Here is a 27,437-nt window from a genome sequence, read left to right as displayed (position 1 = left end):
AAAAGTCAAAATGACAGTGACTTTGGGAAGGAAGAAATGGGTAGAAATTGGGAAATATCGTGACAAGGTAACTTGTGGGGTGCTGGCATCTGTTCGTGTTCAAGAAGAATATTTTGTTGTTGTTAAAGTCTGGAAGTCTGCCAAATCTACCAGCGTCTAGTAGGAATTAAGAGAGTGGGTAGAAGTAGAGATGGGACAGAAAGAGGACAAATGGAACTTTGACATTTTACTCTATAAACATCAGTACTGCTTATATTTTTTTTTAAAACTAAGTCTTTATTAGATGTATGATATTAGGAAGCATGATATGATTTACATGAGGTTAATTTTTTTTTCAGAGTCGTCATAATGAAGATAGTCTCACAGCTGTCCCAGAGGAATTTGAGAGTACTTTTTAAGAACCTTAAAAATGTGAGATTTTTCCTGGTGCTCATACCTGCTGTGGGCCCTAATGATATCTCTGTATAACAAAGCTGCTACAAAGCCCACAGGTGTTGCGCAAAAGAAAATACAAAACAAGTTGGATTTTTTCTTCTCGGTATTCAAGAAATTTCTCTGCACATATTTTTGTAGGCTCCAAGTAGAAAGCTTTTCCCTATTTAAATACGTTATTATGAGGGAAAAATTATCTTCTAGTACTCTGAACCTGTCAACCCTGTCTTAACTCTGAAGCTGTCACCTCTCCCTAAGAGAGCTTTTGTAAGAGACCATAAAAAAAGATCTGTGTTTGTCTCTAGAGGGCAGGCTATAAAGACTTGGTGAGTGATACTACGTAATTCTCAGGAAAACTTTAAAATACAAGTAAAGAGTACATTTCAGTATGACTTCTTCTACCAGAACTAGCTTCTACTTGAACAAAGGATGAATCCGAAGTCATCCGACTCATAGTCCCTTCATTGTTCCTCTTTGACTGTTTCTCTCCTCATTAAAGTTCCTTCCTGCCCTGAAAGTCTCTGCTGTCTTTCTTCCCTTTCATTTCCCTTGCTTCTTATTTCTCATCATTGCTTTGATCATCTGTTCAATTGCTTTTCAAAGTGAACAGGCTGCTTTTTCATAATCAGGAGAATCTCCCAAGAATCTGTTCTGAATTCAGATTCCCCCGTCTTCTAATAGGGAACAGCACTTCAGAAAGCCTTGCTCAGCAGAATCAATCATGCCAGTGAGTTCATGTAGCTGTCTTTTAAATGTGCTGCCGTTTTTTGTTGGTTTTCGGCCTTGTCTCTCAAAAGGTTTCATCAGTTGCTATAAAAAGATTTCATGGGTCTAAGAATTTCAGTTCAACACACATTGAGTGTCTTCCATGTGCTAATGATTATATTAAACTCAGGAGTATCAAAGACTAATAAGGGACCTCACCACGAAGATTTTTTTGTTTTTTTGTTTTAGGGGAAGAAACAAACAGGTAACAAATCAAGACTATGCAGTGTGATTATATATATATAATCTGTGTATATATATATACACAGAAGTATGAAACAAATGAAGTGGCACAGAAGAGATAATGATCCTTCTGTTGGGATATAAGAGGAAATAAAGCTTTATGAAGGATATGGCCTCTGAGCAGGGGGGTTAATTGTAGTTGATGAAGCAGATTGGAAGGTGGGGAGACATTTCAAATGAGAGTAGCTAGTGCAAAAACCAAAATGTGAAAACGATCATAGTATATTCTAATAACTAAAATATAATTAAAACACAATGACAAGAAGGAGCAGTTCGAGTGAAAGTTGGAGAGGGAAGAAAAGGCCAGATACTAAGTCAAATCATCAAAGATTGATGACTATATTGTATTGAACTGTATCTTGAAGATAGTGGGAAGCCATTGAAGAGTTTTTAAGTAGGGAATGACCGGCTTGGATTTATTTTTGAGGAAAAAGTATTGAATAGGGAGAAATGCATTAGAAAGATTAAATTTGATAAGAACGGCTAGAGTGTGGGAGGGAGTAATGGATAACTATTGCAATGATTCAGAAAACTAATGAAAAAGAGGGTAAGTTTTAGCTATAGTGACTGATTAAACATAGGTGATGAAGGAAAAAAAGAATCTAAAACAACCCCCCCCCCCCACCGCCAGTTTCTGGATTGAGTGATACAAAATGTAAAAGACACAGCAGGCTTCAATAATATGATAAATTCTATTTTTGGATAAATTGAATTTAAGATAACTATGAGACATTAAAGTAGAGAGATCTATTAGGCAGTTGAAAATACATACCTAGGAGTTGAATGAAAGCTCACTATAGAGATTGATTTTGGTAGTAGCTAAAAATATGAAAATGAGAGTTTCCATTTTCAGCAATCAAGGACTAGGTTCTTGCAGCCCAAACTTCCTACAAAGAACGCAACAAAGGCAAGCCACAATTTTTAAACACCATCTGTTCGAAGATAACCTGAGATCTAGGATTTAGGGAGATTGGATTTAAGGAGCTAAGATTCCAGAGTTGAAAACAAGGCACAATATAAGCTTTTGGCATAGCTTTTCCGCCAGATGCATTTTCTGAATCACAAACAGCAGATGAGAGGTTAAGAAGCTGAGAGGAGTTTCCAGTGTTCTTTTGGGTTGTGGAGACAAGTACTTGGAGCTCAGGCTCACTGAAAAGTGAGAAACTCATAAACATCCAGAATTCTCTGTCGTGTTCCCTACAAGGGCTATATCCTAACAGTGAAAGTGAGCAAAGGCGGGCCATCCCTCTCACAGACCGATGCTGAGACCCAACCAGCTCAGTTACAGATTGTACTAAAGCGAGCTTCTCTAAATCTAACACTCTACCAAAGCAAAAATTTCAAGAGGAAAATAGCATTATCCTGAGCATCAAGTTATCACTAAGGTTTTGCATACACAATGGGGGTTCAATCAAAGCCAGAATTTAAAGGGGCACCTGGGTGGCTCAGTTGGTTCAGCGTCCGACTTCAGCTCAGGTCATGATCTCACAGTCCGTGAGTTCGAGCCCCATGTTGGGCTCTGTGCTGACAGCTCACAGCCTGGAGTCTGCTTCAGATTCTGTGTCTCCCTCACTCTCTGCCCCTCCCCTGCTCATGCTCTATCTCTCTCTCTCTCTCTTTCTCAAAAATAAATAAACATTAAAAAAATTTTTTTAAAAACAATTTAAAAAATTAACTGAAATCCAAGAGAAACCACAGGCCCACAATAGATCCAAATAACAGAATTATAAAATCTTAAGTAAGATTTCAGCAGAAATTAAAATTATAAAAATGAAATAGAAATGAGAAATGACATAACAAATTAAGATCTAAATATGTGAATGTAACAGCTATTAAACATAACTGATAAGGAGGGGCACCTGGAAGTCGGTTAAGCGTCTGACTTCAGCTCAGGTCATGATCTTGCAGTTCGTGAGTCCAAGCCCCACGTCGGGCTCTGTGCTGATAGAGCCTGGAGGCTGCTTCGGACTCTGTGTCTCCCTCTCTGTCTCCCCCACTACCCCCCCCCCCCCCCCAGCTAGCAATCTCTCTCTCAAAAATAAATAAACATTAAAAAAAAATTTTTTTTAAACAGCTGATAAGGAAATCAGTGAGATAAAATAAAAAGTAGAAGGAAAAATCAGACTAAAGCATTGATAAAATGATCGAAAATGCAATGTGGGGAGTGGGAAGAGTAAGAGACCTATGACACTGATGAAAAATTCTAATACCATGTATTTAGAATTTCAGGAGAATAGAGATAAAAGCAAATAAGTCATGGTCCGTGGGTTCAAGCCTCACATCGGGCTCTGTGCTGACAGCTCAGAGCCTGGAGCCTGCTTCAGATTCTGTGTCTCCCTCCCTCTTTGCCAATCCCCCACTCATGCTCTGTCTCTCTCTCTCTCTCTCTCTCTCTCTCTCTCTCTCTCTCTCTCTGAAAAATAAACATTAAAAAATTAATAATGTAAAAAATATCAAATCATAGATTCAAGAAGGGTTATAATCCTAAACTTAGTAAATACAAAGAAACGTACATCTAAGGACACATCATAGTAAAACTGCATAAAAACAGCCACAGAGAGAACAGTCTTTTTTTTAAACATAATTTATTGTCAAACTGGTTTCCATACAACACCCAGTGCTCATCACAAGTGCCCTCCTCCATGCCTATCACCCACCTTCCCCTCTCCCCCATACCGCATCAATGCTTAGTTTGTTCTCAGTCCTTAAGATAAGGTCTCTTATGGTTTGCATCCCTCCCTCTCTGTAACTATTTTTTCCCCTTCCCCTCCTTCATGGTCTTGTGTTAAGTTTCTCAAGATCCACATATGAGTGAAAACATATGGTATCTGTCTTTCTCTGCCTGACTTATTTCACTTAGCATAATACCCTCCAGTTCCATCCACGTTGCAGCAAATGGCCATACTTCATTCTTTCTCATTGCCAAGTAGTATTCCATTGTATATATAAACCACATCTTCTTTATCCATTCATCAGTTGATGGACATTTAGGCTCTTTCCATAATTTGGCTATTGTTGAGAGCGCTGTTAAACATTGGGGTATATGTGCCCTTATGCATCAGCACTCCTGTATCCCTTGGGTAGATTCCTAGCAATGCTATTGCTGGGTCATAGGGTGGATCTATTTTTAATTTTTTTGAGGAACCTCCCCACTGTTTTCCAGAGCAGCTGCACCAGTTTGCATTCCCACCAACAGTGCAAGAGGGTTCCCGTTTCTCCACATCCTCACCAGCATCTATAGTCTCCTGATTTGTTCATTTTAGCCACTCTGACAGGCGGGTATCTTAGTGTGGTTTTGATCTGTATTTCCCTGATGCTGAGTGATGTTGAGCTTCTTTCCATGTGTCTGTTGGCCATCTGGATGTCTTCTTTGGAAAAGTATCTATTCATGTCTTCTGCCCATTTCTTCACTGGATTATTTGGTTTTTTGGGGTGTGGAGTTTGGTGAGTTCTTTATAGATTTTAGATACGAGCCCTATATCCGATATGATATTTGCAAATATCTTTTCCCGTTCCACTCTTACACCAAACTCAAAATGGATGAAGGACCTGAAATAGGTGAGACAGGAAACCATCAAAACCCTAGAGGAGAAAGCAGGAAAAAACCTCTTTGACCTCAGCCACAGCAATTTCTTACTCGACACATCTCCAAAGGCAAGGCAATATAAAGCAAAAATGAACTATTGGGACCTCATCAAGACAAAAAGCTTCTGTACTGCGCAGAGAGAGCAGTCTTAAACAAGGCTAAAAGACATTTTACCTTTAAAGAACAGCAACAAAAGAGAATAGTAGCCGATTTGTTAACAAATGCCAAAAGTCATCAGCATTGATTTGGAAATTGAGTAAGTGTTCTTAAGACAAAAGGGAAAGGCTCCCACATGGAAACTTAAAGAAGTAGGAAGGGAAAAAGTAAATATGAAATAGCATAAATATCTGAGTAAAGATTAATGAACGTGACCATATAAATAATTTCTAGGCGTACTAAAATATATTTAAAAGAGAACGTAAATAGCACAATACAGGTGATGAATGAGTTAATATGTTCTAGGGTCTTTGCCTTGTCTGGAAAACAGTAAAGAACTGATTTATAACAGTCCTTAATAAGTTGAGGGAGAGTGGATATTGTAATCACTTAAAGAATAATAAGGGGCGCCTGGGTGGCTCAGTCGGTTAAGTGTCCGACTTCAGCTCAGGTCATGATCTCACAGTCCATGAGTTCGAGCCCCGCATCAGGCTCTGTGCTGACCACTCAGAGCCTGGAGCCTGCTTCAGATTCTGTGTCTCTCTCTCTGCCCCTCCCCGGCTTATGCTCTGTCTCTCTCTGTCTCAAAAATAAATAAAAACATTAAAAAAAAAAAGAATAATAAAAGACTGTATAGCAACCTAATAGTTTATAAAACAAATAAAAATGTGAGAAATCCAAAGAAGGCAAGAAAGGAAAGAAAAGAAATAGAACAAAGGAAGACAAACTAGTATTAGGGTAAATATTAAAGCAAAAAAATTCTTAAGATGAAAAGGAAATTTCATCAAAAGTGTCAATCCATCAGGAAGACATAATTCTACATCTGTATGTGAATAATGACACATCATTAAAATACATAAAGCAAATGTTGAACTAAAATAATGAATGGACCATCTATGATTATACTGGGAAAATTTTCATAACTTTTCTCAATAATTGATGGAACAAGCAGACAAAAAATCAGAGTATAGGATTGAATAAAACATGATAGTATCCACCCACCTGGATGGCAAAAACATATTTAAAAAGAATGATAGAATCAACTCTTTCGGATCATGTAGAGAACCTGTAACTTATATACCCAACTTTTAGAAACACATAAATTGTTACAACCACTTGTGATAACAGTTTAAGAATATCTAATACTAGAAACTCCATTCCTAGGTTTATAGCCTGAAAATTAGTACATATGTTCAACAAAAGACAAGAGATTCATAGAATAGTCATAGAATCAGAATTCCAAAGCCCAACTGAAAAAAATCTAAAATTCCAAATCCAAATACTCATCAATAATAGAATCGATTAATATTGAACAAAAATACCAAGCACCAAGTATTATATACTTCAGGATTCAATTTGCTTAAAGATCAAAGCAAGTAAAAGACCTTTTGGAAGTCAGTATAGTAACTTTGCAGAGGAAAGAACGGATATTAAACATCACACTTCTAACTAAGCCACAGGTCAAACAAGCAGTCTCTAGGGGAATTTAAAAAAATCATTGCATTTTTACATTAACAATGAACTAACTGAAAGAGAAATGAGAATTCCATTCACAATAGCATTAAAAACAAAATACTTAGGAATAAATTTAACCAAGGTGCTGAAAGATTTGTACACTGAAAACATTAATATTGAAGAAGACACAAATAAATGAAAAGATACCCCGTGTTCTTGGAAGAGAAGAATTAATAGTGTTTATAAATATCCATACTACTGGGGTGCCTGGGTGGCTCAGTCCATTGAACGTCAGACTCTTGATTTTAACTCAGGTCATGATCCCAAGGTCGTGGAATCAAGCCCCTGTCTTGAGCTCTGTGCTGAGCGTGGAGCCTGCTTAAGATTCTCTCTCTCCCTCGGCCCGTCTCCCCGGTTTGTGCATGCTCTCTCTCAAATAAAACTGAAAATATATTTTTTTCCATACTACCTAAAGAGATCTACAGATTCAATGCAATCCATAAAAATTCCAATGGTATTTTTCTAAGAAATAGAAAAAAACTATCCTAAAATTCATATGGAATCACAAAAGACCACAAATAGCTAAAGCCATCTTGAGAAAGAAAAACAAAGTGAAGGCATCACACTTCCTGATTATAAGTTAATTTAAATTATACTTGTATCCCCTACTTTTCAAAAGTCCATGTTTTGTCAGTTTGCTTTTATAAGAGATCTACATTAGTGCCTGTTTTCACTAACTGAAAGAAATCCAAAGGTTTTAGTTTGGTTTATACTTTAACAAAAAAGGACAAAAAGTGAAAATAATGTTTAGCATTTGTTTTGCAGTGAGCCATTATAGAGACATTGTGCATCCTGAGTAGCAACAGAAGTTCTGCCATGTTCCTTCCCCAGAGAACTATACTTAGCATCTCAGCATCAAGCCACCGTCCCTTTGAATTGTGTCTGTGAGCATCTGTGCTTTATCTTGATTTATTTTGTGTATCCATTAGCAAGATGTATCCTAAGTGTTGTCAGAAAAGCCTAAGAGGTTATTTTGGGGGTCTGGAACATTCAAAATGTTTTCCATATGAGTGAGTGGTAACTGTTTTTTTGATTTATGCCATTTTGGCTTAGGAATTAAAATAGTGTGGTACCAGCATTAAGATAGACATAGACCAATGGAATAGAATAGACCGACGGAAATAAATCCTCACATATTCAGCCAATTGATTTTTGACAAGGTTGCCAAGACCATCCAAGGGGGAAAGGACAGGATTTCTTTAACAAATGGTACTGGGAAAACTGGATATTCACATGCAAAAGAATGAAGTTGGACCCTTATATACAAAAATTAACTCAAGGTAGAATAAGACTTAAGCTTAAGAGCTAAACCTATAAAATTCTTAGGAAAAAATATTGTGGAAAATTTTCATGACAGATTTTTCAACAATTTTATGGGTATGACACCAAAAGCACAGACAACAGAAGAAAAAATAGATAAATTGAACTACATCAAAATTAAAATCTTTTTGTGCATCAAAGGACACTACCAAAAAGTGGGGAAGAAAAACAACCTACAGAATGGGAGAAAATATTTGCTAATCATATATATGACAAGAGATTACTATTCAGGATATATAAAAATTCCTATGACTCAACAACAAAACATTCAAAAATGGGCAACGGATTAATAAAAACTCCTCCCAAAAAGGTACAGATGGCCAATAAGCATATGCAAATATGTTTAACATCACCAGCCATTAGTAAAATACAAATCAAAACTACAATGATATACTGCTTCACACACACTAGAATGGCTATTATTTAAAATAAAATAACAAATGTTGGTGAGTATGTAGAGATTTGGAACACTTGTGCTGTGCTGGTGGGAATATAAAATGTAGTCTCTGGAAAGCAGTGGAATTAAACAAAAAAATTAAACATAGCATTACCATACATTCCAGCAACACCACTTTTAGGTGTATATCCCAAGAAATTGAAAGCAGGGACTCAAACAGATACATACAAACCAATGTTCAAAACAACATGATTCGCAGTAGGCAAAACATGGAAACAACCTAAATATTCATCAACAGATGAATGGGTAAACAACATGTGGTCTGTACATCCAATGAAGAAACAATTTAGTTTTACAAAGGAGTGAAATTCTGATGCATGCTACAGCATGAACGAACCTTGAGAACATTGTGCATAGTTAAGTATTTAGACATAGAGGGGTAAATATTGTATGATTCCAATTGTAAGAGGTACCTAGAATAGTCAAAATCATAAAGGCAGAAAGCAGAATAGATGTTACCAGGCACTAGGAAAGAAGAGGGGAAGTTATATTTTAATGGATATGGAATTTATGTTGGGTATGATGAAAAAGTTTTGGCTACAGGTAATAGTGATGGGTATATAGCATTGGGAACATATTTAATGTCACTGAATTGTACACTTACAAATGCTTTAAATGATAAATGTTACATATATTGTACCACAATTTTTAAAAAAGATAATACAATAAGCTTTTAGATTTTAATATAGGTGAATATCTTCATGATCTTGAGGCAAGATTGTGGTCCACTCTATATGTGCAAATGTCATGTCCCATTGAGAAACCCAGGCCCAGCAATCCAAATGTCCACAAGAAACCAGGTATAAAGCTTTATAAAGTAGTAGCCAGATGATATCTTAGAGATCCCAAGCCTTCTATAAAGGCCCTTAAAATCAGAATTAAGAAACCAAATCACAGAATTAGTCAAACAAACAAAACCCCTTGAAGTTCGTAAGCTAAATTGGTAAGTTTAGTTCAAGGATCTTTCTAATTGTAGTTTCTGAAGAGATTGAAAATAGAAGGGACCCTAGGGAAGAATATCATTTAAGACCAAAACATAAGGCCATGGAAGGGAGTCCACAGGAGCCCAAAGAGAACAAGGAGCAAATCAAATGTGGGAAAGTAAAGAAAGACATTGACAAGTGGTACAAACAAACAAAAATACAGTTCTTTTAACCATAATAGCTTAAAATAACAATTATGTATTTCTAGCCCCTACAATTAACACTTAAACATAATTTCTAGTACTTCTAAGCCACATTTGTATTATTTTGACTAAAAAATTAAATATTCCTGGGACGCCTGGGTGGCTCAGTTGGTTGGGAGTGGGACTCTTGATTTCAGCTCAGGTCAGGATCCCAGGGTCCTGGGATCAAGCCCCACATCAGACTCCAGGCTGAGTGTGGAGCCTGTTGGATACTCTCCTTCCCTCTGCCCTTCTCCTGTGCTAGCATGTGTGATCTCCTCAAAAAATAGAAATATAAGTTAAATAAATAAATAAATAAATAAATAAATAAATAAATAAATAAATAAATAAAGTTAGTTATAAATGGCACCTGGCCTCAAGGAGTTGGCGCTCAAGTTAGGATTCCAATATATTAGCCGTTGGGAGCTGATGACAACAAATTTGAAGCTTGTATTACACGATTTCGTACATGTGGGAGGTACACAGAACATAGATTATTTCAGGGTGCAGAAAAACAATCTAAGGAACAGGGAAGATAAATATTTTGCCGCAAGCATTCATGTATCTAATAGGAGAGTTAAGGACCAAGGCCCAGGTTTACAGACCAGTACTGTTTCCACTACACCGCGTCGAGATTGAAGGTGGAAAGACTTTCGCTGACCCCAACCTAGCAGAAAAGGGGAGATGAGGACATCTGTTTGATGGGGAGGTCTCTGCGGAGGCGGCCAGGGAATCAGGAAAAGGCCCAGATCCGTGGTCAGAGCACCAGGCAGGAAGAGCTTGGCCTGAGTCAGCTCTCATCTCACGCCCTGACAGTGTCCTGGGAGCCTGCGCTCAGCAGAACTTGGAGGCCCCCGCCGTGCAGGGGTCCGCGCGGGGCCCCTCGCGCTGCGCCCACAAGCCACGCTCTTGGCTCCAACCGCAGCGTTAGGGCCCCGCGAGGGGAAATGAGGGGCGCCGCTGAAGAAGTGGCGCTCACTGGGCAAGTGCCGCCCCCAAGACTCCCGGAGCTGGACGGCACCGAACTAAGGGCACCACCTGTGAGATCGAGCCCCTCTAGCCCTGCAATCAAGTGACCGCAGAGATCCATGGTCCGTGCGCACCACTCTGAGGGCAGGTGTTCCCAGTGCTGGCTCTTGTTCAGGTTTCAGTTCTGTGCCAATTCTCTTATTTGCTCCCCCTCCCCCAACACAATCCTACAGGATTTTGTTTTTGTTTTTGTTTTTGTTGTTTTTTGTTGGGGGGGGGGGCGGGTTGCTGCTGAGGAAACAGCCTTTGAAAGAATAAGTGATATGGGCAAGACCACGTAGTAACTGGTAAGGACAAAATTTGAACTTCAGTTTGACTCTTTCCACTATGCCTTTCTACATTTTCTCAGTTGCAAGCGCTGACAGGCCATGTCAGGGACAACTCGAAGCCATAAGATTTCCTGGTTTGTGTAAATGGAAGGGAAAGTTTGTAAGCGAGGAATCTGAAGACCCGTCCTAGACTTAAGGTATGGTTATAGATAAGAGGCTGGGGAAAAACAGAAGAGCCATCAGCCATTGGAGATTCTGGAGAGCAGATTCTCAAAGCCGTGTGAGAAAAGTTAGAAGACGAGGCCATTAAAAAAATAAAAAGACTTTCACTGCAAGAAACAGAAACGCTCTGTTACTAGCTTTAGCACAACGAAGATATATTTATCATAATATGAGAATAGCTATGTTTACATAATGTAAGGGCAAGAAGTCAACCAGTTTTCCGGAAGGGGAAGATTGAAAGCCATCAGAAACTCAGGAAATTCTGTTCCTTGTCCGTCTCTTCATTTCTCTGGGTGTCCTTTCCATTCACCTCCCTCCCAAAACTCACCTTCTCTCCCACTTTGTCCATTACGGTGGGGCGTGACAAATCACATCTCCCAAGGTCTATCTTCTCATCAGGAGACCAGCCCAAACAATCCAGGAAAGAGTATACTTATACTATGGACCCAGTTCAAGTTAGGTGCTCACCTTTGGCCCAATCAGCTAGGATCAAGGAAAAATCCTCCTGGATGTTAAATATGCAGTCTAGGGAGGACTGATAGGAGTTATATAGAAATCTCAAAGGTTATCCACAATTGAATGGTAGCTGTCTGTTATTTTTAATTGTCTTATCTATTGAACACCTCCCCTGCATTTTTGTAGATCCCTAACTTGTGAAGCTCATCTTTCCAAAGTAGAATATATGACATTTTATTTTTCAACTTCCCTTGCAGCCAATATAGGCACATGGATAGATTCTGCGGGTACCCCTGCACCAGGTTCTAATTTGGAGAGAAATAGCGTGGAGTGAGGGAACAAAGCTCAGCAAACAAAAGTCCAATCTCCCTGACATCATGAAGGTGGGGATATGGGTAATTGCTAGAGGGATCGATGGATCAGGGAAGCCACCGCACGACAATTTGCTACAGTCCAGTTTAAGGTTGGAAAATGAGTAAGACTATTTGAGAAACAATTATTGGATTTTTTTTTTCAAGATTGCAATCTTGATGGTTTGAGGAAAAACATTCTCTCAGGGGACTACAAAACAGTGAAAAATTGGCAACTCTAGGGGTAGATGTTCCTCTTAATTTTAACCCAAGAAAATAATTAAAATTAACTTGTCCTTAAATTTTCCTGCAGAAAAGAAACACATTTCATCCTCCCATTTCTCTATTGTATCTTAGTGAAAAATGCCAAGACGTCGTCTGTGGATAAGAGAAGAAACAAGATTGTTGGGGGTAAGAGCAAAATGCTTCCTGAACAACTAAATGACTGCAGTGTCGCAATTTCTAAATGCAAAACTGAGGAGACTTTAACCACCTCTATTGTGAACTTTCCAAACGGAAGAGGGTTAATGGTCACGTCATGCCTGCATTTTCCACATGCAAGCCGATCATCTAAACTGTACATCAGGCTAAAGCTACATAACTTTAAATACTACATTTAAATTATTCCAAACCATTACAACTTAGTCACACTCCAAGAAAAATATACTCTGAGTTATGGGTAGAAAATCCCTTTTGGGCATCTAGAAATTATTTCATGTTAAGCTAATGATAATACGGCCCCAAATGAGACAGTCAGATTGTAGAAACTGTATTCAGGAGAAGCTGCCGACATAAAGCTTTGTGGCCAGTGATCATAGTGGTGATGTGTTCTTGACTTCATCCCCAGGACATGCCACTGTTTTCCAAATCAGCTCCCAGCAAATGTAGCAGGCTATCCTTTCACATGATCTCCCCATTTTGCTGGGTGATCGAGTCAGATTAGGAATCAAACCAACAGGATTAAAGCTTGGTCCAGGAATATTCCCAACATCTCAAGTGTATTATTGCCTTCACTTATTTAAGATCTACCTCATCTTCTGACAGAATTGGACGAGGACTCTATGTTAAAGCACGCAATGAACCCAAAATTTCCTCTCCTCTTTCCCAATAATATGATATTAAAGGTTTTTATTTCTGACCTTCTTGCCCACTTATCTGGGCAAGGATATTGAGAAGGAATAGTTAAAGTGTGTCTGAGAATAAATAGGATGGTTGCTGGCTACATTACTGCCCTTCTAATGAGATCTACCATTACCCAAGAGTTCAGGTCTCATTTCATTTAATAAAACATTCTAGCCTCCAGTTCCAGTTTCCAGCGTCCAGGACAAGATGGAATAGACACACTTCTCCCTATTCCTATCACTAATTACAGCTAAAGCTTTTGACAGATATAAGAAGACTCCTAGCAGTAACAAGGCCATACCCCCATGTCCTTGCCAACACAATACACACGAAGATTTGCTGAAACAGAAGATTTAAACTGTACTAAAATACAGAAGCATAAAATTTACCATCAAACCCATTTTTAAATGTACAGTGCAGGGACGTTAAGTACATCCACACTGTTGGGCAACCATCACCACTGACAGTTTCTCCACAGAACTCTTTTCATCTTGCAAAATTAAAACTCTGTACCTATTAAACAATAATTCCCCCACTCCCTCTCCCTGCCCATGGCCCTTAGCAATAACAATTCTACTTTCTGTCTCTATGAATTTGACTGCTGTAATACCTCAGATACTTGGAATCATGTAGCACGTGTTCTTTTGTGATGAGATTCTTTCACTCAGCATAATGGGTCCCAGGTTCATCCATGATGTAGTTGATGTGGAATCTCCTTTGTTTTCAAGGCTGAATAATACTCCATTGTATGCATAACTACACTTTGTTTATCCATTCATCCGCCAATAGACACGTGGGTTGCTTCTACCTTTTGACTATTGTGAATAATGCAGCTAAGAACATAGCTGTAAAGTAGCTCTTCAAGTCCCTGCTCTCAACTCTTTTATATATATACCTAGGAATGGAAATGCTGGGTCATAGAGTAGTTCTATGTTTAACCTTTGAGAAACTGCCAAACTCTTTCCCTAGCAGCAGTAACATTTTACATCCCACCAACAGTACACAAAGGGTCCAATTTCTCCACATGGTCTTCAACATTTGTATTCTTTTTTGATGATAGCCATCCTAATAGGTATAAAGTGGTGTGGCATTGTAGTTTTGATTAACAATTCCCTAACGGTTAGTTAGGCTGTTGAGCACCTTTTCATGTGCTTATTGGCCATTTCCATATCTCTAGAGAAAGGTCAAGTCCTTTGCCCATTTCTTAGTTGGATTGTCTATTTTTGTTACTGTTGTTGAGTGGTAGGAGTTATTTATATATTCTGGATATTTACTCCTTCCCAGATATATGATTCACAAATCTGTCTATCATTTTGTGAGTTGCCTTTTCACTCTGTTGATTGTGTTCTTTGGTGCACAGAAGTTTTAAATTTTGACATAATTCAATCTATTTTTCCAAAAATTATTGCCAAATCCAGTGTCATGAAGCTTGTCTCCTATATTTTCTACTAAGTTTTTGTTGTGTCATCCCAGCCTATTGATAGTGATTTGGGGGGGATAAGAAACATATTTTGGCCTAAGGCACATATTATACCAAGGTCTAGTTCCTCATTCTGATATTATACTATAAATTACATAAGATGTAACCACTGGGAGAATCCAGGTTCAGGGTGCACAGGACCTGTACTATTTTTGCAAATTACTGTGAATTTATAACCATTTAAAAATAAAAAGGGGTTTTTTCTTATTATTTAAATTCAAGTTAGTTAACATGTAATGTAGTACTGATTTCAGGAGTAGAATTCAGTGATTCATCACTTAAATATAATGCTCAGTTCTCATCCCAACAAGTGCCCTCCTTAATGCCCATCACCCATTTAGCCCATCCCTCCACCCATCTCCCCACTAGCAACCCTCAGTTTGTTCTCTGTATTTAAGAGTCTCTTACGATCTGCCTCCCTCTCTATTTTTACCTTATTTTTTTCTTCCCTTCCGTTATGTTCACCTGTTGTATTTCTTACATTTCACATATGAGTGAAATCACATGACCCTTGTCTTTCTCTGACTGACTTACTTTACTTAGCATAATACACTCTAGTTCCATCCACATTGTTGCAATGGCAAGATTTCATTCTTTTTGATCGATGAGTAGAATTCCATTGTATCTATATACCACATCTTCTTTATCCATTCGTCAGTTGATGGTCATTTGGGCTCTTTCCATAGTTGGGCTATTATTGATAGTGCTGCTATAAAATTGGGGCGCATGTGCCCCTTCAAACAGGCATATTTGTATCCTTTTGCATAAATACCTAGTAGTGCAATTGCCTGGTCATAGGGCAGTTCTAATTTTAATTTTTTGAGGAGCCTCCATGATGCAATCCCTATTAAAATAACACCATTTTTTCACAGAACTAAAACAAATGATTCTAAAATGTGTATAGAACCAGAAAAGACCCTGAATAGCCAAAGCAATGTTGAAAAAGAAAATCAAAGCTGGAGGCATCACAATTCCAGACTTTAAGTTGTATTACTAAGCTGTAGCCATCAAGACAGCATGGTACGGATACAAAAACAGACACATAGATCAATGGAATAGAATAGAGAACCCAGAAATGGAGCCACAAATGTATGGCCAACTTATCTTTGACAAAGCAGGAAAGAATATCCAGCGGAAAAGAGACAGTCTTTTTAGCAAATGTTGTTGAGAAAACTGAACAGTGACATGCAGAAGAATGAAACAGGATGACTTTATTAACCATACACAAAAATAAATTCAAAATAGATGAAAGACAGAAAACCATCAAAATCCTAGAGGAGAAAACAGGCAGCAACCTCTTTGACCTCGGCAGCAGCAACTTCTTAATAGACATGTCTCTAGAGGCAAGGGAAACAAAAGCAAAAATGAACTATTAGAACCTCATCAAGATAAAACTCTTCTGCACAGCGAAGGAAACAACAAAACTAAAAGGCAACCAACGGAATGGGAGAAGATATTTGCAAATGACATATCAGATAAAGGGCTAGTATCCAAAATCTATAAAAAGTGTATCAAACTCAAGGCACAAAAATAAGTTTTTAAAGATCCTATATCCTTCACTAAACTCAGACTTCAGACAAATTTATTGTATCCTGTGAAACTACACCACTGCCATGTGGGAAAAGCCCTATCTACCCCAAAGACCCCTTGCTTCCTTCCCCTGCCACAACCTGTCAGAAGTGCCACGTAATGCATGGTATTGTGTTGCATGGATGGCAAAGTATTCTCCAAATGAGAGAGATATCCCCACCAACTAGCCACTTTTTGGCTCTCCTTATAATCATATACCAGAACAGAAGCCTGTTGCAAATTTCAAGTTAGTTATCCTGTTTATGAGGATCTGTGAGGAAAAAAAGATGTCAGTGTCCCCAGGCACTGTAGAAACACGAGTAAAGCAAGAGGTACTAGGATCTGAACTCCGATATAACTCCTTCAGATTTTTCAGGCTTAACTCCTGTGTTTCAGTGGTAGGGAGGTGCAAGGAGGGGTCGTTGATTCAGCTGTGGCAGAAGGAGGCACACCTGAGAAACATCTATCTGAAAACCAATGGAAAGTCCCTACAGAGAGTTGTGGCTCTACATGGCAAGCTTGAAAATTTCCTCCTCCTTTGACTTGGAAACGATCGTAGCTGGTCTGGCTTTAGTGGGCAGAAATCCTCCTCTATCTCCACACCTGATAATGTTTCCTAGGAAGAGTTATAAGAAACCAGAAATCCCTTGGGGCACCTGGGGGATCAGTAGGTTGAGCATCCGACTTCAGCTCAGGCCATGATCTCATGGTTCGCGAGTTCAAGCCCCACATTGGGCTCTGTGCTGACAGCTCAGAGACTGAAGCCTGCTTCAAATTCTGTGTCTCTCCTCTTAAAAACTGAGAACAAACTGAGGGTTGATGGGGGGTTGAGGGAAGGGAGGGTGGGTGATGGGTATTGAGGAGGGCACCTTTTGGGATGAGCACTGGGTGTTGTATGGAAACCAGTTTGACAATAAACTTCATATATTGAAAAAAAAACCAAATTCTGTGTCTCCCTCTCTCTCTGCCCCTCGCTTGTACTCTCTCTATCCCTCTCTCTCTCTAAAATAAATAAGCATTAAAAAAAAATGAAGCCAAAAATCCCAAGGATTCACTATCTCTTTTTTTGACTCCTGTTTATAAAGGACAGAGGACTCTACTCTATGTCCAGATGGGCATGGGGGTGGTAAAAGAAAATCTCAATTTTAGGAGGATGAGAGAAGGACAAGTAAGGTCAGAAATGCCAAGTCTGGGAGCTGTATCTGCAGGTGTAGATTGTTGGCCACATAGGCACTGATGAACATTGAGGGAGATCAATTCTTTCAGGGCTCCAAGAATCATGCCATATGACCTCTTAGCTAACCAAGTAGATAAACGAGCTCCTAGTACAATTTTATTGGGCATGTGAATAGTCATTGTATCTGAAAACTGCTCCGAAATAATAACCTAGCCTCCTCATTTAAATTAAATGTTGAGAATCCTAAAATTCTGTTAGGTAGTCGCCTTTTTCTCCATCTTGACATTTTCTTGATGTTTTTTCCTTTCAAAGATTGAACTAGAATAGTAGTAATTAATTAATGGCATTCTTTCCTCCCAGGCCATACAAATAATGACTGGTCTGATTGTTCACTTCGTGGGACAGCTCTGGACGTATTTGTTTACCACACAAGTTATTGCATTTGGAAAAGCGTATCTTCCTCTTGTAGTAATAACAAGATACGCATATTGGTCATCTGTGTGTGTAAGTGAATAATCTATTCCTTCATTGTTATTCATTTATTCATCACATTTAGTCACTGTTTCCGAACCAAGCAGTGTGTCAGAGATAGAACACAAAAAAAAATTCACAATCTCTATTCTCAATGAATGCACTCTTATATCTAGTTGAAAAGGAATCTATCAATAGGAAAAGAACCTAGATCCTTACCAGTAATATTCCTTCATAATAAGAGTATGTCTTTGTTAACAGGATACTTTTTACATGCTCTTTGGATAATGGGAACAATAGTAATAGTAAGGTGCCTAAGGCGCATTTTTGTAAAATAGAAAATGGTTGGTGACTATTTCACTACCCATAGGCCATTTATTTTGCCAGTGGAGCAAGCAATATGAGCGAGCACAATTGCTAAGGAAATAGTGGGACATACAGAATTTACATAGGGAAAGAAAACTGAAGTCTTTTTGTTCTGTTGATCTGAGAAGAATTTGGTGGAATTGAAAAGAAATCTCTAAAGAAAAATTCACTATGTCTGCGAGTATGGTGGATAATGCCACGTTATCCCCACAAAATCCTGAGTGAAAATCTTAATAATGATAATAATAACCATAATATTAAGAAGAAGAAGAAGGAGAGAAGGAGAAGAAATTTGAAATTTGGTCATTCAACCAGTACTTATAGAGTACCTACTATATGTCAGGTCCTGTTCTTGGTGCCCGAAATGCGTCAGCAAACAAAACAGATCCTAGACTTTAGGGAGCTTTATTCTAGCAGGGGTAGTATGTTACAAGGGCTATGGAAGTAAAAAATAAAAAGTAGAGTAAGGGGGAATGAAGATTCTGGGGAAGTAGTGAAAGGATATAGGTTATTGTTTTAAATTGAATGGTCAAAGTAGTTCTTATTGAAAAAGTTATTATTAGTAACCTATGGTTATATAACAAACCATGACAAAACCGAGTGGCATACAAACAAAAGTACAGTTGACCCTTGAGTGATGTGGAGGTTAGGGACACTGACCCCTGTACAGTTGAAAATCTGTGTATGTTAATCAACATAGTACCAGAAGTCCTAGCCACAGCAATTATACAAGAGAAAGAAATAAAAGGCATCCATATCCATATGGGTAAATAAGTAGTTAAACTGTCACTATTTGCAGGTGACATGATACTATATATAGAAAATTTTAAAGACTCCACTAATAAGTCAATTCAGTATACTTGCAGGATACAATATTAATACCCAGAAATCAATAGCATTTCTATATACTAATAACAAAGCAGCAGAACGAGAAATTAAGAAAACAACACCATTTACAATTACACCAAAAAAAAAAAAAATTAGGAACAAACTTAACCAAAGAGGTGAAAGACCTGTACTCTGAAAACTATAAAACATTGATGAAAAGAGGAGCACCTGGGTGGCTCAGTCGGTTAAGCGTCTAACTTCAGCTCAGGTCATGATCTCACAGTTCATGGGTTCAGGCCCTGCGTAGGTCCATACACTGACAGCTCAGAACTCAGAGCCTGGAGCCTGCTTCAGATTCTGTGTCTCCCTTTCTCTCTGCCCCTCCCCTGCTCCTTTCTCTGTCTCTCTCTCTCTCTCTGTCTTTCCAAAAACTAAGCATTAAATTTTTTTTTAAAAAATTGATGAAAGAAATTCAAGACAACACAAATCCATGGAAAGATATACTGTGCTCATGGATTGGAAAAATTAATACTGTTAAAATGTCTACAGATTCAATGCAATCTACAGAATCAATTCAATTCCTATCAAAATACCAACAGCATTTTTTACAAAACTAAAAACAAATAATACTAAAATTTGCAGAAACCCTAAAGACCCCAAATCTTGAAAAAGCAATCTTGAGAAAGAAAACAAAGCTGGATATATCACAATCCCAGATTTCAAGATATACTACAAAACACTATGGTACTGGTGCAAAAATAGACACATAGATCAATGGAACAGAATAGAGAGCCCAGAAATAAACCCACGCTTATATAGTCAATTAATCTTTGACAAAGGAGGCAAGAATACGCAATGGGGGAAAGACAGTCTGTTCAACAAATGGGCTGGAAAAACTGGACAGCTACATGCAAATAATGAAACTGGACCACCTTTTAACACCATACACAAAAACAAACTCAAAATGGATGAAAGACCTAAAACCATAGGTCTTAGGACCTATGGAGGGAGACCTGAAACCATAAAAATCCTAGAAGAGAGCACAGGCAGTAATTTCTCTGATATCAGCAGTAGCAACATTTTTATAATTCCCAAGGCAAGGGAAACAAAAGCAAAGATAAACTATTGAGACTACATCAAAATAAGAAACTTTTTCACAGCAAGGGAAACCATCAACAAAACTAAAAGACAACCTACCGAATGGGAGGAGACATTTGCAAATGATATATCCAATAGAGGTTACTATCCAAAATACGTAAAGAACTTACACAACTCAACACCAAAAAAAAAAAAAAAAAAATCAATATTATTACAAAATGGGCAGAGAGAGAGGGGGAGACACAGAATCCAAAGCAGGCTCCAAGCTCTGAGCTGTCAGCAGAGCCCGATGCGGGGCTCGAACCCACGAACTGTGAGATCATGACCTGAGCTCAAGTCAGATGCTTAACCAACTGAGCCACCCAGGTGCCCGATTCACCTATTTAAAGTGGCCCCCAAATATTCTCTTATATACCACCAGCCTGAGTCTGACAAATATAAATGTATGAATAGAGAAAATGGGAATTTTATAAATCAGTTATAGCCCATAAAATCAAGGGTTTTTTGTTTCTGTTTTGTTTGTTTGCCATACCACATCCCATTAGCTGGTCTCTATGTCCTAAGCCCTTCTTCAGGGGAATTGACATCTTTGAAACAGTTGATGATCTAACTATACATCATTTGGAATTCACTGTTGCTCATATACTCCTTTGATGTTTTTAATGGACCATCATCCAGAAATGGAGCTGCAAAAGTGAATGAACGTATGTGTTCAGGCTCTGCACTTTGGGATGAGGCCTGCAATATACAATAAATAACTACAGTAATTTTCTTTATGACCATGATTCTGTCTGACATTAAAAAAGAAAACATCCTGGTGGTGGTCTTCTTTCTGATGACTTTGTTTTATGTTTTGGTTTTCTGGGAGGCTTTTCCAGAATGAGAACCTCAAGTGGAGAAAATCTAAGATGCTAAGGAAGAACAGAGTCTTCTTGGTCCAGTGCTTAGTACTTGGTAAAGCACTTGGTAAAGTGCTTATTTCACTGCAGGGTTTGTTTGTTTTTTTTTTTTTTTTTTTAAGAAAACAGGACCACCACAAGATTTATGCAAATACAGAAACTAGTATGAGAATTGGAGCCTTCACAAATGTGGGAGTTCCTGGAGATGAGAAGACGTGGAAAGGAGAGTTGGAGAATCGTAAGGAGAGTCTCTAACTGCTTCTGCCTGAGGCACCAGCAAGAGTGGAAAGGTTGAAGTTGTAATTAAATCTAAGAAGCCATGGCATGGGTTCCCGGCCACCAGAGTGGGGTTGCCGAGGGAAGGTTATGGAGAAGTCTGGAAACTGCCTGTGGAAGACAAAAATGAAAACATAACAGAGGAATAGGAGAAAAAAAAAAAATAAGACCATGGCTGCCATTTCTGATCACCATGATCTTGTGAGAGTGATACTTTCTCCTTCCCTTCTCTCTTCCAAATACTGCTCCAGATTTTCTTTTGGCCACTTGTAAGCAGAGACCATCAGAGGAAAGGAATTCTGGAAAATGTAGTTCTGAGCCTTAGGCGGAAGCTAGCAGGACCAAGTTGGGTATAAATAATTCAGCAAATTGCTCTCTATGTAACTATTACAACAACAACACAGTAAAACAGAAAGACAGAAAATATGAATCCCCATCTTACCAATGAAAAAAGCAAAACTAATGATAGAGTCTATGTGACTCTATTGAGCCACATAGAAAGCAAAGTGCAAGGAATTCAAATTCAGAGCCTTCTGACCCCAAAATGCTACTTAGTATTGACATGTTAGTGGCCCCATTTTTCTGGGGAAAGAACATTCCTTCCCTTTGCCGCTAATGGAATAGTTAATGTTTTAATGCTATGGGAAGTTTCCATGCATGCGTAAAGTTGTACCAATGAAATGAATAAATTTCTGGTACACCCTGTCATCTTTCTAACAAGTTTTTGGAAATGATAGAAGGTTTCAGCACAAGCTACTCATGGAAGACATTATATAATTCTTATATTTAAACATGTAAAATGAAACTTAAGTATTTTCTGAATTGTATTCTCCATTACTAAAATATTTTTAACATTGTAATAAAAGTACTTCCATGTGAAATCACCAGTATATATCATTGTCTAGTAGTAAATTCATTAATGGGATATATCTTCTCATAATTCACCTTATGGGATCACTAGATTATGATTGAAAAAAATCTAAGTAAAATTTGACACTCCTTTTGCCCTATGAAGTCAACTTGAGATCCACATGGTTCCATTTCCAATGCATGTGTTGTTTCACTGAACAGACTTCTTGCCTTCCCCATCTCTGTAATACAGAAAAGTGAATTATTTTTGGAATGATTTTCTCAATGGCCCCACCAAAGAATTAATATGACATTCCTCATGTTACAGCATTCCAGAATTCTTTTACTCTTTAAGTTTATATATAAAAATAATGACTAGGTATATTAATAAATGTGATTTTTGTTTCCAGTTTCTCTTCTCGGGAGTCTTTGCAGTATTAACAGAGAGGATGCGTTCAACATTCTTGGTAAGTCAGAATACTTGTAGCAACTATAGAGATAACAGTTTTATTTGCCAGAAGAAGGAGAGTCAGTAAGCAGGTAGCATTGTCTCTGAGTCACTTGAGAAGGAACAAAGCTGGAGACATCACACCTCCTGATATCAGACTATGCTACAAAACTATAGTAATAAAAACTGTATGGCACTGGCATAAAATAGCACAGACCAACAAAACAGAATCCAGAGCCTGGAATTAAATCCCTGCGTTTATAGTCAACCAATATTCAACAAGGAAGTCAAGAATACCCAATGGGGAAAGGATAGTCTTTTCAACAAATGGTACTGGAAAACCAAATAAACAATATGCAAAATGATAAAATTGGATCCTCATCTTACACAGCTGTTATTTATTTTAAAAACATACTTTAGGGGCGCCTGGGTGGCTCAGTCAGTTAAGCAGCCAACTTCGGCTCAGGTTATGATCTCTCAGTCCGTGAGTTCGAGCCCGAGTCAGGCTCTGTGCTGACAGCTCAGAGCCTGGAGCCTGTTTTGGATTCTGTGTCTCCCTCTCTCTGACCCTCCCCTGTTCATGCTCTGTCTCTCCCTGTCTCAAAAATAAATAAAACGTTAAAAAAAAATTTTTTTAAGTTTAAAAAAAACATACTTTACATATAGACAGGTTTAAGTAGAAGTTGGAATAATAATATTTGTTGTGAACACCAACCAAAAGAAAGCTGTATTAATATTATACAAAGTAGGCTTTAAAGCAAAAGTTATCAGATTTTTATTAGAAAGGGACACTGCATAATCGTAAAAGGTTTAGTTCAACATAATGTATAATAATCCTAAATATTTACCTTTAAAAAAATGTTTTTAATCTTTATTTATTTTTGAGAGAGAGAGTGTGAGCAGGGGAGGAGCAGAGAGAGAGGGAGACACAGAATCCAAAGCAGGCTCCAGGCCCTAGGCTGTCAGCACAGAGCCTGATGTGGAGCTCGAACTCACAAACCATGAGATCATGACCTGAGCCAAAGTTGGATGCTCAACTGACTGAGCCACCCAGGTGCCCCATAAATATTTACCTATTAAGGTAACTTTAAAATAAGCAAAAAAATTTGACAAAATAAGAGAGAAAGAGAAATCTACAATCATATTTGGAGAAGCTATGCAATTTTCTACCAGAGAATAGAAAAAGAAGAAAAATACCTCCCAACCCATTATGAAGACAATATATCATTGATTCTAAAACTCTACCTGATTCTAAAACTCTCTATCTTATAAGAAAAGAAAATTACAGACTAAAATCCCTCATGACCATAGATGTAAAAATCCTAAAAATATATATTAGCAAATAAAATATAGAATATAGAAAAATACAAATAGAAAGGATAATATAGTGAAAAATGCAAATAGAAAGGATCATACATCATGAGTAATTTCAGAAATGCAAGGTTAGATTAACATTTGAAAATAAATCAATGTGATCTACCACATTAAAAACATAAAAATCAAGTGATCAACTCAATGAATGAAAAAAAAAAACAAAAGGTATCTGTCAAAAGAGAGAGGGAGAAATAATATCATGCTTAATAGTGAAAACTGAAAATTTTAACACTTCCCCTAATGCTTTATCTTTTAACAAGAGAAGCATATAAGCTATCATCATATATCTTCAGTATTTTATTTAAGGTGTCCTATCCATTGCTATAAGGCAAAGAAAAAGGAAGTATATGATATTGGAAAGAAGAAAAAAATATTTCTGGATGACAAACTTTAAGAAATAAATGAATTTTATATCTTAAATATATGAAAACCAAATAAGTTATCTTTCTATATGCTTGCAGAAACCAGTGGATAAACAAATGTTAAAATACCATTTACATTAATATTAAAATTGTTAAGACTCGTAGAAACAAACATATCAACATATGTGCAAGATTTCTACTCTAAAAAAGACACAAGAAAACAATGTAATGGCATCTTTAAAGCACTGGGGGAAAAAAACTGTCGACTAGAATTCCATACCTACTGAAAATATCCCCTTAGTATCAATGGTGAAATCAATTCATTTTCATATAAGCAAAAGCTGAGAAATCTTTCTATTATCAGATCTACAATACCAAAGGAAATTAACGTTCTTCAGGCTGAAGGGAAGTGGTGGCAGATGGAAACTTGGGCACACAAGATGAAATAAAGAATACCAGAAATGATAAACATATAGTATGTTAGTGCACTATTGCTGCTGTAATAAATTACCACAACCTTATTGACTTAAAACAACATAAATTTATTATTTTAGAGTTTTGGAGGTCAAAAGTCTCAAAATCAGAATGTTGACAGAACTGTTTTCCTTCTGGAGGCTATTGGGAAGATTTTGTACCTTGCCTTTTTTTAGCTTCTAGAGGCTGCCACATTCCTCGACTGGAGCCACACCATTCTAATCTCTTATCCTCTGTCTCATAAACACATTGTCTTTTCTTTGTTGTCCTCTTTCCTCCCTCTTACAAGGACCCTTGTTACTACATTAGGCCAAACCAGATATTTGAGTATAACCTTATCTCAAGATCTTTAACTTAATCACATCTATACATTCCCCTTTGCCTCATATTTACATAGTCACAGTTTCTGGGGATTATGACATCTATTATAGAGCTATTATTTAGCCTACCACATATAGGTAAAGATAAAATATTGTGTTTTTTATTTCTTTTTTAAATTTTTTTTTTCAACATTTATTTATTTTTGGGACAGAGAGAGACAGAGCACGAACGGGGGAGGGGCAGAGAGAGAGGGAGACACAGAATCGGAAACAGGCTCCAGGCTCTGAGCCATCAGCCCAGAGCCTGACGCGGGGCTCGAACTCACAGACCGCGAGATCGTGACCTGGCTGAAGTCGGACGCTTAACCGACTGCGCCACCCAGGCGCCCCTGTGTTTTTTATTTCTTAATATCTTTACTGACTACTAAAAACAAAAAATGCACCCCTAAATAGCCAAAAGCAATCTTGAGAAAGAAGAACAAAGCTGGAGGCATCGTGGTCTCTAATTTCAAACTATATTACAAAGTTATAGTAATCAAAACAGTATGATAATGGAATAAAAACAGACTCATAAATCAATGGAAGAGAACAGAAATCCCAGAAATAAACCCATGCATATATGGTCGCCTAATTTATGACAAAGGAGCCAAGAATATAAAATGAGAAAGGGCAGTCTCTTCAATAAATGGTGTGAAGAAAACTAGACAGCCGGGGCACTTGGGTGGCTCAATCAGTTGAGCATTGACTTTTGGTTTCAGCTCAGGTCATGATCCCACGGTTCATTAGTTTGAACCCCACATCGGGCTGTGTGCTGACAGTGCGGAGCCTGCTTTGGATTCTCTCTCTCTCCCTCTCTCTCTCTGCCCCTCCTGTGTGCTCTCTCTCTCTCTCTCACACACACACACACACACAAAATAAATAAACTTTAAAAAAATTTTTTAAAGAAAACTGGACAGCCACAATGCAAAGGAATGGAACTAGACCACTATCTCACACCATACAAAAAAATTAATTCAAATGGATTAAAGACTTGAATGCAAGACCTGAAGACAAAATTCCTAGAAGAAAACATAGGCCATAGCTCCTTGACATTGGTCTTGACAATGATTTTTTTTTGGACTTGACACCAAAGACAAAGGCAACAAAAGCAAAAATAAGCAAATGGGACTACATCACATTAGGAACTTCTGCACAGCAAAGGAAACCATCAACAAAGTGAAAAGCCAACATACTGAATGGGAGAAAATAGTTACAAATCATATATCAGATAAGGAGTTAATATCCAAAATATATAAAGATCAAGCACAAAGCAATAGCAAAAAAGCCAAACCAGTTTAAAGTTGGGTAGAGAATTGAAATAGACATTTTTTAAAAGTTTTTATTTAAATTCCAGTTAGTTAACATATAGTGTAATATTAGTTTCCAGTGTACAATATAGTGATTCGATGCTTCCATAAACACCCAGTGCTCATCACAGCAAGCATACTCCTTAATCCTCATCACCTATTTTACCCATCCCCCCTACCCACCTCCCCTCTGGTGACCATCACTTTGTTCTGTATAGTTAGGAGTCTGTTTCTTGGTTTGCCTCTGTCTTTTTTTTCCCCTTTGCTCATTTGTTTTGTTTCTTAAGTTCCACATATGAGTGAAATCATATGGTATTTGTCTTTTACTGATTACTTCTTTCACTTAGCATAATACTCTCTAGCTCCATCCACACCCTTGCAAATGGCAAGATTTCATTCCTTTTTATGGCTGAGTAATATTCCATTGCATATATATATACCACATCTTCTTTGGACACTTGGGCTATTTCCATAATTTGGCTATTATAGATAATGCTGGTATAAACATCAGGGGTACATGTATCCCTTTGTATTAGTATTTTTGTATCCTTTGGGTAAATACCTAGTAGTACAATTGTTGGATCATAGAGTAGTTCTATTTTTAACTTTTTAAGGAAACTCCATACTGTTTTTCAGAGTGGCTGTACCAGTTTGCATTCTCACCAACAGTGCAAAAGTGTTCTGCTTTCCCCACATTCTCACTAGCACCTGTTGTTTTCAAAGAAAACATACAGAAGGCCAACAGGTACACAAAAAGATGCTCAACATCACTAAACACCAGGGGAGTGCCTATCAAAACCATAATATCACACCTGTTAGAATGGCTACAATAAAAAAAAAAAGGAAATAAGTTTTGGAGAGGATGTGGAGAAAAGAGAACCCTCGTGCACTGTTGGTGGGGATGAATTGGTGCAGTCACTATGGGAAACAATATGACGGATTCTGAAAAAGTTAAGACTAGAACTACCATGTGATCCACCAATTCCATTTCCAGGGATTTATCTGAAGAAAAA

General features: G+C 37.8%; 1 protein-coding gene across 17 annotated transcripts in view; it reads left to right on the top strand.

Moving 5' to 3' along the window:
- LOC112852182 (membrane-spanning 4-domains subfamily A member 12) overlaps nt 1-27,437 on the top strand; it is a 63,791-nt gene that overhangs the window by 25,469 nt on the left and 10,885 nt on the right. For 6 of the 17 annotated variants that reach the window (XM_086677288.1, XM_086677290.1, XM_086677281.1 and 3 more), the window contains exons 1-4: nt 10,548-10,955; nt 12,323-12,376; nt 17,674-17,817; nt 22,511-22,567. In XM_086677288.1, coding sequence (XP_086533414.1) covers nt 12,329-12,376; nt 17,674-17,817; nt 22,511-22,567 — 249 coding nt within the window. In that variant the 5' untranslated portion in view covers nt 10,548-10,955; nt 12,323-12,328. Of the gene's footprint in view, nt 1-338; nt 412-10,547; nt 10,956-11,872; nt 11,999-12,278; nt 12,377-17,673; nt 17,818-22,510; nt 22,568-27,437 lie in introns of those variants that run through there. The other 11 variants (XR_015240796.1, XR_015240792.1, XR_015240793.1 and 8 more) reach the window with 6 other exon arrangements.

The sequence above is a fragment of the Puma concolor genome, chromosome D1 (assembly GCF_028749965.1).
Source record: "Puma concolor isolate L17-30 chromosome D1, mPumCon1.1.hap2, whole genome shotgun sequence".
In the NCBI taxonomy this organism is placed as follows: Eukaryota; Metazoa; Chordata; class Mammalia; order Carnivora; family Felidae; genus Puma; species Puma concolor.
This window is presented reverse-complemented; position numbering and strand designations above follow the sequence as displayed.